General features: G+C 37.0%; 2 protein-coding genes across 24 annotated transcripts in view; one reads left to right on the top strand and one right to left on the bottom strand.

The window, feature by feature from the left end:
- Window positions 1–16,827, top strand: part of METTL21A (methyltransferase 21A, HSPA lysine) — a 47,676-nt gene that overhangs the window by 12,900 nt on the left and 17,949 nt on the right. For 4 of the 18 annotated variants that reach the window (XM_015432663.4, XM_005574085.5, XM_005574084.5 and 1 more), the window contains exon 4: window positions 892–2,893. The exons of 6 other annotated variants lie outside the window; for them this stretch is intronic. In XM_015432663.4, the coding sequence (XP_015288149.1) occupies window positions 892–1,289 (398 nt within the window). In that variant the 3' untranslated portion in view covers window positions 1,290–2,893. Of the gene's footprint in view, window positions 1–368; window positions 490–891; window positions 2,894–7,783; window positions 7,889–8,019; window positions 8,172–14,629; window positions 14,833–16,827 lie in introns of those variants that run through there. 8 more of the 18 variants (XM_045367588.3, XM_045367583.3, XR_006691131.3 and 5 more) reach the window with 7 other exon arrangements.
- Window positions 8,325–16,827, bottom strand: part of CREB1 (cAMP responsive element binding protein 1) — an 80,045-nt gene continuing 71,542 nt past the window's right edge. For 3 of the 6 annotated variants that reach the window (XM_045367591.3, XM_065525939.2, XM_015432667.4), the window contains one exon: window positions 13,338–14,830. In XM_045367591.3, coding sequence (XP_045223526.1) covers window positions 14,686–14,830 — 145 coding nt within the window. In that variant the 3' untranslated portion in view covers window positions 13,338–14,685. Of the gene's footprint in view, window positions 14,831–16,827 lie in introns of all 6 variants that reach the window. The other 3 variants (XM_045367593.2, XM_074009901.1, XR_006691132.3) reach the window with 2 other exon arrangements.

The raw sequence follows: 16,827 nt of genomic DNA, 5'->3' as shown, positions 1-16,827 counted from the left end.
GATAATGACCTTTGGGAGGCTGAGGCAGGCGGATCACGAGGTCAGGAGATGGAGACCATCCTGGCTAACATGGTGAAACCCCGTCTCTATAAAAATACAAAAAATTAGCTGGGCATGGTGGCAGGCACCTGTAGTCCCAGCTACTCGGGAGGCTGAGGCAGGAGAATGGCGTGAACCCGGGAGGCAGAGCTTGCAGTGAGCTGAGATCGCGCCACTGCACTCCAGCCTGGGTGACAGAGCAAGACGCTGTCTCAAAAAAAAAAAAAAAGATAATGACCTAATGAATAAAGTATGGGCCAGCTCTGTTGGCAGAATTCAGAAGCATCAGCCGTGTCACTGCTTAATTCTGCATTTTTTTTTTTTTTGAGATGGAGTTTTGTTCTTGTCACCTAGGCTGAAGTGCAGTGGCGAGATCTCAGCTCTGCAACCTCCATCTCCCAGGTTCAAGCGATTCCCCTGCCTCAGCCTCCCGAATAGCTGGGATTACAGGTACCCGCCACCATGCCTGGCTAGTTTTGTATTTTTAGTTGGCCATGTTGGCCAGGCTGATCTCCAACTCCTGACCTCAGGTGATCTGCCCGCCTTGGCCTCCCAAAGTGTTGGGATTAAAGGCATGAGCCACCGCACCCAGCCAATTCTGCAATTTATGGGCACAATTTTAGCAAATAGCAGGTATGTCATAGAGGGAAATCCAGAGTCACTTTTGCCAGTAGTTAGTGCAAAAGGAGTTATGAGTCATTTTTCTATTGCAGCTGTCCATGAAAGGCATGATTGATATTCTGCGTATCAGATGCAATATTTAAGAGACACTCTACATTTAACTTGACCCCCTTTCTACCTAACAGAGCTGTACTGATGTGCACATCACTTTTTCTTTGTCCCACATTGTAGGTGCTCATGTGACTATCACGGATCGAAAAGTAGCATTAGAATTTCTTAAATCAAACGTTCAAGCCAACTTACCTCCTCATATCCAACCCAAAACTGTTGTTAAGGAGCTGACTTGGGGACAGAATTTGGGGAGTTTTTCTCCTGGAGAATTTGACCTGATACTTGGAGCTGATATCATATATTTAGAAGAAACATTCACAGATCTTCTTCAAACACTGGAACATCTCTGTAGCAATCACTCCGTGATTCTTTTAGCATGCCGAATTCGCTATGAACGGGATAACAACTTCTTAGCAATGCTGGAGAGGCAGTTTACTGTGAGAAAGGTTCACTATGATCCTGAAAAAGATGTACATATTTACGAAGCACAGAAGAGAAACCAGAAGGAGGACTTATAATTGGCTATAATTTATAAGAATGCTGTCATTGAGTGTGTCACTTAAGGTCTTAGACTGCAAATCTAAACATATTTAATGAAATGTCTTACTGTACAAAAAGTCTAAAGCAAAGGTTCTCAGGGGAGAAAGCACATGTGCAGTTTTAAAACAAATCAGTGCTTTGTCCCATTGCTATGAGTTTTAGTCATATTTACTCACACTGAAATCCAATTAACATTAAAGGATTAAGTGTGAGATTTTGGTTTATGCTATTTCTGTATCTCATACTACTCCCTCTTAATAAAGTTTCCACTGATGACATGAAGGCTGGTATAAAGATGTCTTTAAATGAGCAAGCTTTCTTTGGTAAGATTAAATCTTAACAAATTATTTTTAAAACCTTCTGATATATACAATGTTTAGCCAAGTTTTCTAATTTTCTGGATGTAAAACAAAAGGTTTAACATACATTCCTTGAACTGTTAGTGCTATTGAAACCTTTTGCCCTGTTTAGATCCTAAAAACTTTTAGTTGGTTGAGTAGGATATGAGTTTTTTTGAGTCTCATATCATACTTTTTGCCTTAATTTCAGGTTTATATATGTTAATAAAGGAATTAAATAAAAATGAAATTTCAGTTACTTTTTGAAAGCACCTGAAATCTGGCTGGGTGCGGTGGCTCATGCCTGAAATCCCACCACTTTGGGAGGCTGAGGCGGGCAGATCACCTGAGGTCAGGAGTTCAAAAACAGCCTGGCCAACATGGTGAAACCCCATCTCTACTAAAAATACAAAAATTAGCTGGGCGTGGTGGCAGGCGCCTGTAATCCCAGCTACTTGGGAGGCTGAGGCAGGAGAATCACTTGAACCTGGGAGGCAGAGGTTGCAGTGAGCTGAGATTGCACCATTGTACTCCAGCCTGGGGGACAAGAGCAAGACTCCGTCTCAAAAAAAAAAAAAAAAAGCACCTGAAATCTTGAGTAGGTTGTCTATTTCAAGTCAAAAGCTGAGGTTTTCCCCTTCTGCTTTACCCTTGCTCAAATGTCTTAATGCAGTTCTTTCCCGAGCTTTCCTTGCTTCCTTAACAATGCATCGGATGACATTAGAAGTTTTAAATCTCATCCCTCCCTGAGATGTTAGCTTCCCACATATAAGCTCCTTTTGTATTGTACTTGTAATTGCTCATTCAACATTAGTATTGCCCCATAGAGTGTAAGCTTCTTGAGGGCGAAGAATGCTTCTGCCTCTTCCATTGTTGCTTCCCGAGTACCTTCTGTATATTTCATAACCAAATAATGAAAAAGATATATTCCATTTAAAGGACATTGACTTTGGGTTAAATGATTGTTATACTGTTTGATGATTATCTTTGATACACTTTGACATCTCACATACACACGAACTTTTCTTTTTACAATGCAAACGTTTAAACAATAGCTTAACTTTAGACTGCAAGAATATTATAATCTCAATATGGTATTTGGTACTAGAGATAGATTTCTTTTATAAAATCTTAAAAACAGGACGTTCTCTTCCTTTTGATCCCAGAGGTGAAAATATTCAGTATGTTGTTTTCTACATATATTGAAATAGCAGTTTCACTTTAATAAAGATGGATTAAAAGTTGTGAGCATTCTGTGATATACTAGTTCAACACAATTCTAATACACATGAAATGGAAATACCCATTGCTTACTGAATCCATAAAATGTCAGTGCTGCACCATGAATATGAAAGATTGTTTAAAACAAAGCCTGGCAGTATCACCAACACTATAATGACAAGCCAGTCCCACTTAGGTATGTTATCGGAAATGCATATATTAGTTAGAGTTCAGTTTCTTTAAGATCCATAACTTTGGAGATGGGTGTTAACATGGATGGGGCAGGGTGGGTTAGAGGTGGGAGCTTCAATAATATGCCTGGGTGATCTACCAAATGAGGTAAGCCATTATTGGGTTGTTTTCCATTTTCATAAAACATTAAGAATCAGAAAAATTTGAAAGCAGCTTTTTTCCTTTGACCTACAAATTAGAAGCACAGGCAAGAAAAAACAAAAATCATCAGAAATAGTTAGGTTGTCCAAGTGAAAAATCAAGTGATTTTCTTGGCTTGGGGCTTAGAATGTTGTTGCAGGTCAGGTTCCTTGGGGAAATAGACTCAAAGATTGAGATTAGGGTGTGAAAAGTTTAAATGGGGATGCTTTCTCCAAGATCAATATTCTGACCTTGGAAAGCAGACAGACTGGGAAAGAGGAAGAAATTGGGCTGGATGTAGTCAGGAAAGTCCTCAGCTAATTCTTTAGAGTTGAGATGGTCCTGCAGTTAAGCCATAATTGAGGCAGGTGATGGTCCTTTATGACCCTGCGTGGACTGGTGGATACAAGGGTCATAACGTGAAGCTGAAGACAGTACTGGAGAGGGAGTCTGTTGGGAGCCATCAGCCATCAACATTCCCAGAAGCTGGGGAAATGAGTGTTTCAGGTGTGTGTGTGTGACAGAGAGCGAGCGAGAGCGTATCTGGGCAGCACACCACAGTGTCCACTATCAATGTCAGTGAAGTTGGGATGTATTTTTTACTTAAATATTTTATCCCATAAATGCACATTTTAAGTGTGCTTGTTTTGTCCTCAAGTTAAAGATAGAAACCTAATCCAAACCTATTTTACTAAGTCTTGATTCTCACTCACATTGCCCAATTTCTTTAAACAGTTATGCATTTAAATAATCCAGTGGGTGTCACTAACTTTTCCCCCAATTAATACCAAATACTGCTGCCAAGATGCTATGTTAAAATGTATGTACGATACAAGGTTCTTGGAACCCCACTCTAAAGAATGCTGTTTTCCAAGTAGATTATCACTTAAAGGGTAGCTTGCTTTAGTTCATGGTAGATAGCCTGGATACCATCTTCAAATAGTAGTTATCAAAATGCTTTTATCTGTTAACACTAGATTGCAAACTCAGGGCAGAATAACATTATTTGGAATGTTTTATCTTAGCAAATACAATTTATGCTCCTAGAAGGCAAGGATGATAGCACATGTCCATATATCGTTTTCTTTTTTTTTTTGAGATGGAGTTTTGCTTGTTACCCAGGCTGGAGTGGAGTACAGTGGCGTGATCTTGGCTCACTGCAGCCTCTGCCTCCTGGGTTCAGGCGATTCTTCTGCTTCAGCCTCCTGAGTAGCTGGGATTACAGGTGCCCGCCACCACGCCCAGCTAATTTTTTGTATTTTTAGTAGAGATGGGGTTTTAATTATATTGGCCAGACTGGTCTTGAATTCTTGACCTCGTGATCCACCCACCTCAGCCTCCCAAAGTGCAGGGATTACAGTTGTGAGCCACCATGCCTGACCTTATATTCTGTATTTCAGGTGGTAACATGGTGCCCTGTTCATAAAGGGAGTTCACACTGACTCATGAAAAATACACATTCTTTTACAGATGAGTTACCATATGCCTAATTTATGTGCTTTATTTCTCCTTGCCCAAGGTATAGGAGAAATAAATTTGCAGGAATATTAAAGTATCGAGGCATACTCTGAATAACAAAATTACCATAATGTAAAAGATTCACAAAGATTCACCTCCAATAATAATACCATTTAATTGCTGTTTATGGTAAGCATTTACTGCCAATTCTTTAAAAATGAACAAAAGTAAAATTTTAAAGTACTTAAAAAAAATCACTATATAATGTACCCCAGTACTGTTAAGTGGCCCTAGGTATAGGACTTCACTTAATAGTTGGTAAAACAGACTTGTAATTTGTGTTAGTGTTAGACAAACAGTCACCACCTCACTGCTCCCCAGAATGTCTCTCTAGAGAGAAGTAGCTTTCTCAAAGTCTTTAACACGAATGTAGTAAGTGAGTATAGAGAACCCTGCTCTGGGAAACTAGAGACTTTATTGTCTTAGCACTGACATAAACAGCATGACACCGGATAGTCCTTAGTTCTGTTTTACCTTAAAACGTGAAGATTTTTTTTTTTTTTTTTTTTGAGACAGGAGCCTTGCTCTGTCGCCCAGACTGGAGTGCAATGGCACAATCTCGGCTCACTGCAACCTCTGCCTCCCGGGTTTAAGCGATTCTCCTGCCTCAACTTCCCAAGTAGCTGGGATTACAGGCGCCTGCCACCATACCTGGCTAATTTTTGTATTTTTTAGTAGAGACGGGGTTTCACCATGTTGGTCAGGCTGGTCTCAAATTCCTAACCTCAGGTGATCTGCTCGCCTCTGCCTTGGCCTCCCCAAGTGCTGGGATTACAGGTGTGAGCCACCGCACAAGGCCCAACTTGAAGATTTAATTGTTAGCTCTTTCTGCTCTAAAATCATGTTACACCTTTCCTTCTACAACCAGAGAGGAGTTAAACATTTAGTAACACTAGAAAAGATGGCATATTGAAAACTTGTTTCTTTGCTGAGAACAGTTGTTTCTGCGGATGAGATTAGAAAGAAAACAGTATTAACAGATGAGAAAAGGAAAGTCTTATTAAAGTCTGTGCCACTTCTAATTTTAATTCCAGAAAAAAATGCCTAGACTGTAAAGTTTGACATAAAAATAGTAATCAACATAACTTAATAAAAATTGCTTAGCAGATACCTAATAATCATTAGGAAACAATATCCAAATATGAAGAAAACCATAATTCAGAAATAACTTTTACTTCTCAGTATTCTGGAGATGTAACTTGTGTAGACCTAGTTACCAACCTGTGTATATCTGTAACAGTAAAAAATTTCAAACAGCCAAATGTCCCCAAAAGAGGGTACTGGTTAAACTATATCTGTACAATGACAGCTGTTTATAAACCACTGTTTGTAGCTACCTTTTGTGTAAAAAAGGGAGAGGGAGGAGGAGAGAACATACATTATATTTGTGTATATATGCACAGACTGTCATGAAAAACAACACAGAAAACTGCTTCTTACAGTTTGCCCTTTTGCATGTTCCTTTTTTTTTTACAAGTGTACATATTTCATAAAGTTTGAAAATAATGAGGACATTATAAAGCAAAAATTTATAGGTGAAATACTATAAGGGCCTAGTACCCAGAATATATAAGGAACTTAGAACCCAACAATAAAATTTCAGTGAACAAAGGACTTGAACAGACATTTCTCCAAAGAAGATACACAGGTGGCCAAACATAAGAAAAGATGCTCTACATCATTAGTAATCAGGGAAATGCAAATCAAAACCACAATGAGAGACCACACCCATGAGGATGGCTATAATTTTTTGAATGGCAAAATAAGTGTTGATGAAGGTGTGGAGAAATTGGAACCCTCATACGTCAATGGTGGAAGGTAAAATGGTACAGTGGCTGAGGGAAAGTTTGACAGTTCCTCAAAAAGTTAAATGTACAATTTCAATATGACCCAGCAACTCCACTCCCAGGTATGTACCCCAAATAATTGAAAACAGGGACTCAAATACTTGTACAGGAACATTCATAACAGCACTATGAACATTAGCCAAACGATAGAAACAACTCAGCCGGATGAATCGATAAACTTATGGTACATATCCACAATGGTATACTTACTATAAAAAGTATACTTAGCTATAAAAAGGAATGAAGTACTGCAAATATGCTACAATGGATCAACCTCAACAACACGTTAAAGAAGCTAGACCAAAAAAGTAATACACATATTGTATGATTCTCACATGAAATATCTGGATGTAAATCCATAGAAATAGGAAGCAGATTGGTGGTTGCCAGGGACAAGTGGGGAGGAGAAAATGGAGAGTAACGGGGCTTTATTTTGGAGTGATGAGAATGTTTTGGAGCTAGATAGAAGTGGTGGTTGTACACCATTGTGGATGTACTGCCACTTAATCGTTCACTTAAAAAGTTAATTTTGTTATGTGAATTGCATCTTAATTAAAAGCAAGGATAACATTCAATCCTGGACATTATCCTTCCTTTCCATTTGGTGTCAGGCCCCTGTTAGAATTCTCGTCCGGTTTGGTCAGTGCACTTAAGATGTGGAGAAATTAGAATGCACAGTTAAGAGGGAGGATAAAACTGATTAAGGTAGTGCTTTTCTAGGTTTCCCCTAAACAATTTAACAGGTGGATAGTGGCACCACTTACAAGATGGAAAAACCAGCTGAAGGAAGATTTGGGGGAGAAGTTAAGAGTTTTATCTTGGGCCTGTGTTTTGCAACCAGAGTGTAAAAGACATGTTAACTCTTCAGTGGAGAAGCACTAAAACTAGAAATGGATCAGAATTTTCTTTGGATGTGACTTCTCAAGGATGGTCTTGTCACTTCAGTGCCTGGTCAAATGACAATGAAGATGGGCAATCTTTTCCTGAAGGTCCAAGCACCTGAACATGGCAGGGTGACCTCAGATTCCGATATGCTCAGAACAACCCTGGTTCATGCCTATTGTCCCCCATGTAATTAATACCACTCTCAAAAATGTCTCATTTTGTGCAATAAATTATGTAATCATTGTTGTAGAAAATAAATGAAATTAATTAATCCTTCCAATACAATGGCAGGTATAGCAGGCTTGAACACATCTTGACAGTGAAGAAACATACGAATATGCAGCTGCTTATTTTCAGATGTCTCAGAACTTATTTCAGAAGTTAATAGTCTAAGAGGTAATTTTATTATTCTTACATCTTAAGCAAAGATTAACCATATCCCTTCCCCTTTCCTTCCAATTTATATGATCAGAGTTTTAGAATTGCAAGGGGACCTGAGAAGGTATATATTCTTATTGTCCTTTCAGTGAACACATGTGTTTTATGACATCAGAGACAGCTGGTCATATGTCTCCATTGGTCATCTCGACAGTAACATCTCCAAATCCACAAATAGGCACTGTTCAATCTTACTGAAAAACAGGTTTTGTCCTGAAAATTAGGGATCCAGTAACTGAAGGTATGTTCTTGTTGTCTGAATTAGTTTTGTTGCCTTCCATCACAAGCTTGTAATATATTGTAACTTTAAGTCCAATAAAACATGGCTTCACTCTACTAGCAAAAAAACCCAACAAAATATCAAGAGATCCCATTCCCAAAAAAGAGACTTACAGAGTTTTTAAAAGCATGTTTATGTGACTGCACATAAATGTTTGTGTAAAAAGAGCATTGACAGTTGATACCACAAAGATTACAGTAAGAAAAAGCACTTTATGACAATATTTCACAAATTCACAAGGATCACTTTAATATACAGAGCAACTGCTACCATTCTGAACACAAAGCAGCTATTATGTACATAGTGTTAATAAAATGCATTGTAACTCAGTACATTTTTTTCTTTACACATAAAGCACAAAAAGATTTAGGTAAAAAAATTAAAACAGGGATGTTCTAGAATGTAGGGAATTTTATTAGAAACGTATTTCCCTCATTATTTATTTATTATTTCAACTCCAATAGAAACATCAGAGTTAAAAATCAATACCCTGTTTTGTGCTGACAGTTTTGGGGGAAGTCTTTACCCCAATCCTCAAGGAAAAACCAAAAAGCCAAACACCTTTCTAGGAACTTCCCTGATTATTTTGCTTTTAAAAAGTTTCAAGTGATATATCTGGGTTAGAAATAATTCCTTTTGTAGGGAGTGGGGGAGTTACAACTGACATGTGGACAAATCAGTCAAGGACAACTTTACATGGAAAACTGCTAACTAGCACTCTTTGTTGCCACCCCTAATAAATCTATACTCAAAAAAATGTTGACAAATTATTTCCCACTTTTAATATAAATAATTTTATTACATACACAAATTGGAGTGGCACTTGGATAAAAATACATCTATAAAGCATTTACCAATTCAATTTTAAAAACATAAGAAAATAAAACCTCCCAAACACAATGATAGATCATTTCACTTGGCCAACAAACATAAAATCATTATTTGCAGAGATTTTCTTCCTTCCCTACCAATTTTTAAACTATCTCAGATTTACTCTCACATCTCTAAGATGCTTCTCAGACAAAAGCTTCGAAATGCCATACTTCTATAGGCAAGTAATGTTAGGTCAAATGTGAATTTCCTACTCTTTGATAATTTTCAAAGACATTTCCAGAAGATTGTTCATTTCCTTTTACTTGCTGGTGAGAATAATTAAAAATGTATCATGTCATACCCAGCTGGGACCTGCACCCACCGTACCAGAATGCAGACAGGTCAGTATTTTCTTTCTGTGCTAAAACTGCCTGTTTATAATATCAACTTGCATCACCGGCTTTGTTCTATTTTATTTATATATTTTTAAAATTTTTCTTTTTTTAAAAAATAAATTTCAAGCTAAAACACCTGAAATATAATCCCTCCATTCAAACGTTATCTGGTCCCTCTTAAAGTCGGTCTGCCCCCTGAGGACACATACAAAGGCTTAAGCTACATTCACTAATCAATAAGAACTTATCATAAGCAGATGAGACAGATGGAACTTCAGCACCCTGTTTATTTGAAAATTTTCCATACTGACTCAGCTTCATGATATGTTCAGCCCCTCAAAGATTAATGCCTCTCCTAGCCATTGATTCTACAATGTCAAGGAAACCAGTTCCTAGTACATACAGTGACTGTGTAGTCAACTTAATAGTCAACATTATTACATTAAGAATATTCAAGATGTATGTAAGCCACCCAACAAAAAGTTCTAGTTGTGCTTTGTACAACTGAGTGAACAAATTTATCTCACAACTCTTCACCTTCAGGCTTACTATGCACACTTTACTTTATCCTTCCTCATCTGCAATCAGTCAAATTTAGGCAGCATTTCTTTGATGTTAACAAAGCCATTAAAAATGAAAATAATTCAGTAAAATGATTACATGTGGTCTCTGTGAAGACAATTGCTCTAAAAAGTCTTGTACTATTCTAGACAAATTAGTGGACATTTTGGCATACTATGTACAGTATTAATGTGATGAGGATAAAGTCTCATTAAAAATTGAAAATAAGTATTATTCACTTGAGTTATTTTGCCTTCAGTCTTTATCCAAGATGAAAAAGAATAAAACAAGGTTTGAGCCCGTCTTTTAATTAACTGGGCTAGTCATATCTAATTTCCTGATGTTCTTCTTTTACAGCTGTTTTTAAGGCTAGCTTTTAGGTGCTAAAATATTTTAATTAATGAAAAACTTCCATTTAAAAAGTCACATGATTTGAAGAGAGGAGAAAGACTAAAAAGTTGAGAATTACTTGATGAGGGAATTTCTTAAGTTGCTAATACCCAAACTGGGTCATTTTAAAAAGTGCAAGTTACACCAGACATTTACAAAGGACAGAATGTAAATATATTCCAAATAAATATACAACTTTTCTATTAGGTCCATGGGGGAAAAAATATACCAACAGCTTTCAGGGCTACAAAGGCAACAAAAATAAAGCCTCTTGAAAATAACTGAAAAGGTATGTAACACTATTCTAAAATCCACTTTAATTCAAGATCTTAACTTTAAGATATATTAGCCCTATTTAATCCTGCAAAATGAAGCAACCGTGATCTTCAAAATAAACAGAGACCAATTTCTGGTAATAGCTGACTATAGCTGATCATAGAATTAAAAACTTGTTAAATATGAAAAGAAATCTAGATTGAAGTCACTTCAAGTAAGTAAAAGCATCCTGGTTTAAACAAACATATTTCCTCCTAAGCCTTTGTATGATTCCACATGTCACTCCAAAAGGTCAAAATGATAGTAGGGATTTGTCCTGAGAGACAAACTTCAGCCAGATGACATCTGATGGAATAGGCTGCCTGACTGGTATTGTGCTTTCAGAGACTAGCACTGCTGCTGACCTACTGTCAAAACACATTTTCTGACAAAACCCCTGCTCAAATGAAATGCCAAAATTCCTCCCCCAGGATGATTTTTGAAAAAATCAGTGGTTCCTTTAAAAAGCTATCTTCAAAATGTTCTTACCACTGTTATAGCTGCCACAGACAAATCATAAAAACCAAATACTTTTGGGGGAGATGCTTTCAAGTGACTAGTAACATATTTAAAAGTATGAAGCCAAAGAAAACTAATAAAAAATAAAATACTTGGAAAAAGATTAGAAGATAAAATCAATTGTTGAGTGCTGGAGTAATGCAGTCATAGAAACTACCAGAAGGGATGCAACAGAACACACAAAAATGTAAAATTTCATCTGACCTCAATATACTATAATACTCAGCATTCCTGACTTAAGAGCTCTCAGAGCTTTAGATTATATACTGTATGTATATATATATATATGTACACATATATTATACAAATGCCACCCCCCCAATAATATCTAAATGAAGAGAGCACCTATGACAATATTATGGTTGCCAATATGGTACTTGAGTTTGAAAAATAATGAACTTAAAATTGTATCTGATAGCAATTATTTAATAATGAACACACTGGATCTAGCCCTTTCTAAGCCACTTTTCAGTTAAACACTATCAAAGCTTGAAAACTCATAAGAGTAATATATCAAAAATAAACCCCTCCCCACTTCATTTTTATTAGAGTTAATCTGTCCTATAGATAAAAGTGCCACATGGCCCTATATTTGCAAAGTGAGCAATACGAAACTTGCTATTTTCTAGGCAAATCAGTAGCATATATACAAATTCCTATGATGACATTTTTATTCCCTTTTGGCCAATATAAAGAGAAAAACATTTATTACTGGTAATGTGGCCACATATGTTCTTGGCTACAAGGTTTTTAAAAATTATGTCATTTTCTTAATAAAGATTCTCAAAGTTTCATGCTTACAAACAAACCTCCCCACCATTCTTGCATTAAAAAAAGAAAAAACCTGCACAAAAGATGCTTGATTTTTATCTTTATAAACTGAAATCTTCAAGTCTCACCAAAGGTCTAAAACAGATTTAGCAACAGGATACATTTCTCACCTCACCATTAGGTAACTGACTTCAAAACCAGTGCAGTCATCCTCAAGGTATGAAGGACAAGGTCTTTATAACTTATAAATTAATCCAGCTCACATGAATGTGATTGCCTTGATTTATCAGGGACTAAGAGGGCCACCAACTTCCCAGTAAGTAGAAAGCCTCAACTTTGGAAAAAAAGCTTTAGAGAATACAAACTGCTAAACATCAGGCAATTTTTCATTTATAACACTTAAGACATTCAAAATGTTCAATTCGACATTTTGACTCAATAAATAATTCCAACTTGTGAACATACTGTGACTTTGCTTGATTTCTGTTAAACCAGTTTTTAAAAATGACATATCTATGCTGTTACACAATTTTTATGCTATAACTTTCCCCATTAGCTCAGCAGGACAAACATCAAACTTTATAGTTGTTTGAAAGCCTTCTTGAGAATCTGGTGAACTGTCCAAACATAAAGACTAAATCACTCAATTCTTAGAATGATGCTCCTTCATAAACTCTGTTCATCCTTGAAAAAAGACAATGGTTTGTTACAAACAAAAATATACCATTTACAAATGTAATTAAAATCTTACTTTTAAAAATGGATCTAGCAATTAACACTTAAATCTTCATATTTTGTTATTAAACAAGCTTGACTTTCTTAAATAACTCTTGACTAAATAAAAAACATTAGTTTTCTAAGTGTCTCAACTCTTTTTTAAAAGGAATTTCCTTCCCAAATGAGAAATTTTTTTATTTTTATTTTTTGAGACAGAGTCTCACTCTTGTCGCCCAGGCTGGAGTGCAATGGTGCTATCTCGGCTCACTGCAACCTCTGCCTCTCAGGTTCAAGCGACTCTGCTGCCTCAACCTCCCGAGTAGCTGGGATTACAGGCGACCGCCACCAGGCCTGGCTAATTTTTTTGTTTTTAGTAGAGATGGGGTTTCACCATGTTGGCTGGGCTAGTCTTGAACTCCTGACCTCAGGTGATCCACCCACCTTGGCCTCCCAAAGTGCTGGGATTACAGGCGTGAGCCACTGCGCCCGGCCCCAAATGAGAAATTATAATCTAATATTATGTCAGTTTCCAATTTTTAAAATTTACCTTAGTCTTCTTTTTTTTTTTTTAAAGAGTAACTGTTAGATTTATCAAGCTTAGTGAATAAAATGAGTAATAATTAAAAGTGGTATTGAAAACAATGTATGATATACACAAATACAGACTTTTAATCAGGAATTAAAATTATAAAATGACAAAGGCTATACAGCATATTGGAAAGCTAAAGCAGAACTAATAACTACTCTTTTTACAAGAGAACAAAAAATGTTTTGTAAGAATGACAATCCAAATATTGCAGTACAGCAGTCATTCAAATATGTCTGGAAATAACTTCCCTTGTGCACATCTAACACTGTACTTTTTATATCCTTACAACTTCTTTCATTTAAAAAATTCAGTAGAGATTCTCTGTTAAATTGTTAATATGGAAAAGATTTAAAATCAGTATTTTTCTACAACATGTAACATTTCATAAACAAATATATATCACTGCTTTATTTGACATCTTGAAGGCTTTCTTGGTGGTGGTATAATGTAAGTGCAATGGGCAACAGTAAATTAGAAATATCTTTTTATGTAAATGAGTGACAATATAAATATTTTTGAAGGTGAGGACAATAACATTTATTTAAAAATCTTGTTATATAACTCAAGGGATTGGTTTACTGATCAGCATTTTACTAAGGATTTAGTACTAACTAAAATATGCTTTGTACTTTTATTTACTTTGATTTAAAATTCAAATACCATGCTTTTTCGTTCAGTTGGTTACTTCTTTTAATGTATTCAAAAATGTTGAACACATACAGAACTGAATTAAGAAGCAACAACTGTCCTATGGAAGAGCTGTATTAGTACAGAATGCTTTTAAGAACCAAGGACAAATTTTCAGTATTGAAGAAGAGAACATACATAGAAAGCACTCCAAATTCATTTCTAATTCCTTCAATACCATACTAAAGTTCTTTTTAGAGGGTATGTCTCTTAACAGTTTTACATAATTCACAATGAGAATGTGAAAACATGTCAATTTGGCAATCAACACTTCTTCATTGCACCTTACTTACTTTATGCATGCGGCCCACACATTACTTCAGCTCAAGAGGCTGGGGTAATTCTGTCCCTAAGGCAATCAAGGAGCTCAGCACAAACCTTGAAATCATTTTAAAAAAGATTTTCTTTTCCTCATTTCTCCCATCAATTTACAAGTAAACAAATTATTACTTCTTGAGGAGGGTGGGGGTTGAAAAGCAGAAGTCTCTTCATGATTCCTGGCGTTGAAAATTTCTTGAGGGGAGAAGTGGAGGCAGGTGTTGGAACATTCACAGTTTAATGCAAAAGCACAAATGAATGAAATTCTGTAGTTGCTTTCAGGCAGTTTTGCGCATAGAAAAAAAGAAATGTTTAGAAAATAAAATGTTTATTTTGTCTTTCAGGTTGTGGCCAAGCCAGTCCATTTTCCACCTTAACAGGTGAAAATTTAAATCCCAAATTAATCTGATTTGTGGCAGTAAAGGTCCTTAAGTGCTTTTAGCTCCTCAATCAATGTCTTGTTTTGATTTTCAAGCACTGCCACTCTGTTTTCTAAACATTTCACATATTCTTTCTTCTTTCTACGACACTCTCGAGCTGCTTCCCTACAAGCAAAAGATGGGAAAAATAATGCAAATGATTTCCACATATTTATTTTGGATTACCTTTTTTTTTTTCTTTTTTAAAGAAATAGCTCACAGCAACCAACATTTTAGTATATATTAAGAATTGGAAAAGATATACAGAATGACTTGGAAATTACCTTATATTAAAAATTTTAATCTGGCCAGGCATTGTAGCTCACACCTGTAATCCCAGCACTTTGGGGGGCCAAGGCAGAGGGGGATCACCTGAGGTCAGGAGGTCAAGATCAGCCTGGCCAACATGGCGAAACCCCTCTCTACTAAAAATACAAAAATTAGCAGCATGTGCCTGTAGTCCCAGCTACTTGGAAGGCTGAGGTGCGGGCATCGCTTGAACCTGGGAGGCAGAGGCTGTAGTGCGCTGAGATTGCGCCACTGCACTCCAGCCTGAGTGACAAGAGTAAGACTCCGTCTCAAAACAAACAAACAAACAACTCCATAAACAAATAAGACCTAAATGACCACTTAAAAATTATACCTCTCACTATTAAGATATTCTGCATAATTCCTGCAAAACTTGAAATTCTATCCATATCAACAACTAAGAAAACATTAAAGCTAAATTTCAATGTGTAACAATCCTTTAAATAGAGAATCTTACAAACTAATCATTTCAGGGCATTTAAAAAATCTAACAGTCTCTTCAATAAATGGTGCTGGGAAACCTGGATATCCACTGCAAAAGAATGAGGTTGGACTTCACCTTATGTCATACACAAATATTAACTCAAAATAGATCAAAGACCTAAACATAAGACCTAAAACTATAAAACTTCTAGAAGAAAACACTCTCTGACATTGGATTTGGCAGTGATGTCTTAAATACAATACCAAAAGCAGAGGTAACAAAAGCAAAATAGACAAATAGGGCTATATCAAACTAGGAAACTTCTGCATATCAAAAGACACAATAGTAAAAAGGCAACCTACAGAATGAGAAGAAATATCTGCCAATCATGTATCTGCTAAGGGGTTAAGATATAGAATAGGCAAGGTGTACGGCTCATGCCTATAATCACAGCACTTTGGGAGGCTGAGGTGCGAGAAATCTCTTGAACCCATGTGTTCAAGACCAGCCTGGGCAATATAGTGAGACCCTATCTCTATAAAAAATACTTAAAAAATCTAGCCAGGTGTGGTGGCACATGCCTGTAGTCCCAGCTGCTCAGGAAGCTGAGGTAGGAGGACTGCTTGAGCCCAGGAGGTCTTAGGTTGCAGTGAGCCATGATCCTGCCACCTGCATTCCAGCCTGGGCGACAAACCAAGACCCTGTCTCAATTAAAAATTAGTTAGGTGGTGTGTGCCTGTAGTCTCAGCTACTCAGGAAGCTGAGGTTGGAGGCCGGGAGGTCGAGGCTGCAGTAAGCCATGATCATGCTGCTATACCACAGCTTGGGAGACAGCTAGTAAGACGCTGTCTCAAAATAAAGGAAAAAAAAAAAAGATCTAGAATATATAACGAACTTTTGAACTCAACAGCAAAATAACCCAATTTAAAAAATGGGCATAGGGACTTGAACATAGATTTCTCCAGAGATATATAAATGGCCTATAAAAAGATGCTCAACATAGACCGGGCGCGGTGGCTCATGCCTGTAATCCCAGCACTTTGGGAGGCTGAGGCGAGTGGATCACGAGGTCAGTTCAAGACCAGCCTGGCCAACATGGTGAAACCCCATCTCTACTAAAAATACAAAAATTAGCTGGGCATGGTGGCGGGTGCCTGCAGTCCCAGCTACTTGGGAGGCTGAGGCAGGAGAATCGCTTAAACCCGGGAGGTAGAGGTTGCAGTAAGCCGAGATTGCGCCACTGCACTCTAGCCTGGGCAACAGAGCAAGACTCCATCTCAGGGGGAAAAAAAAAAAGATGCTCAACATCACAAATCATTAGGGAAATGCAAATCAAAACCACTAGTTATCACCTCACAACCATTAGGATGGCTACTATCAAAAACCACCA

The sequence above is a fragment of the Macaca fascicularis genome, chromosome 12, assembly GCF_037993035.2.
Source record: "Macaca fascicularis isolate 582-1 chromosome 12, T2T-MFA8v1.1".
In the NCBI taxonomy this organism is placed as follows: Eukaryota; Metazoa; Chordata; class Mammalia; order Primates; family Cercopithecidae; genus Macaca; species Macaca fascicularis.
Note: the sequence above shows the minus strand (reverse complement) of the source record. Positions and strands in the feature narration are given on the sequence as shown.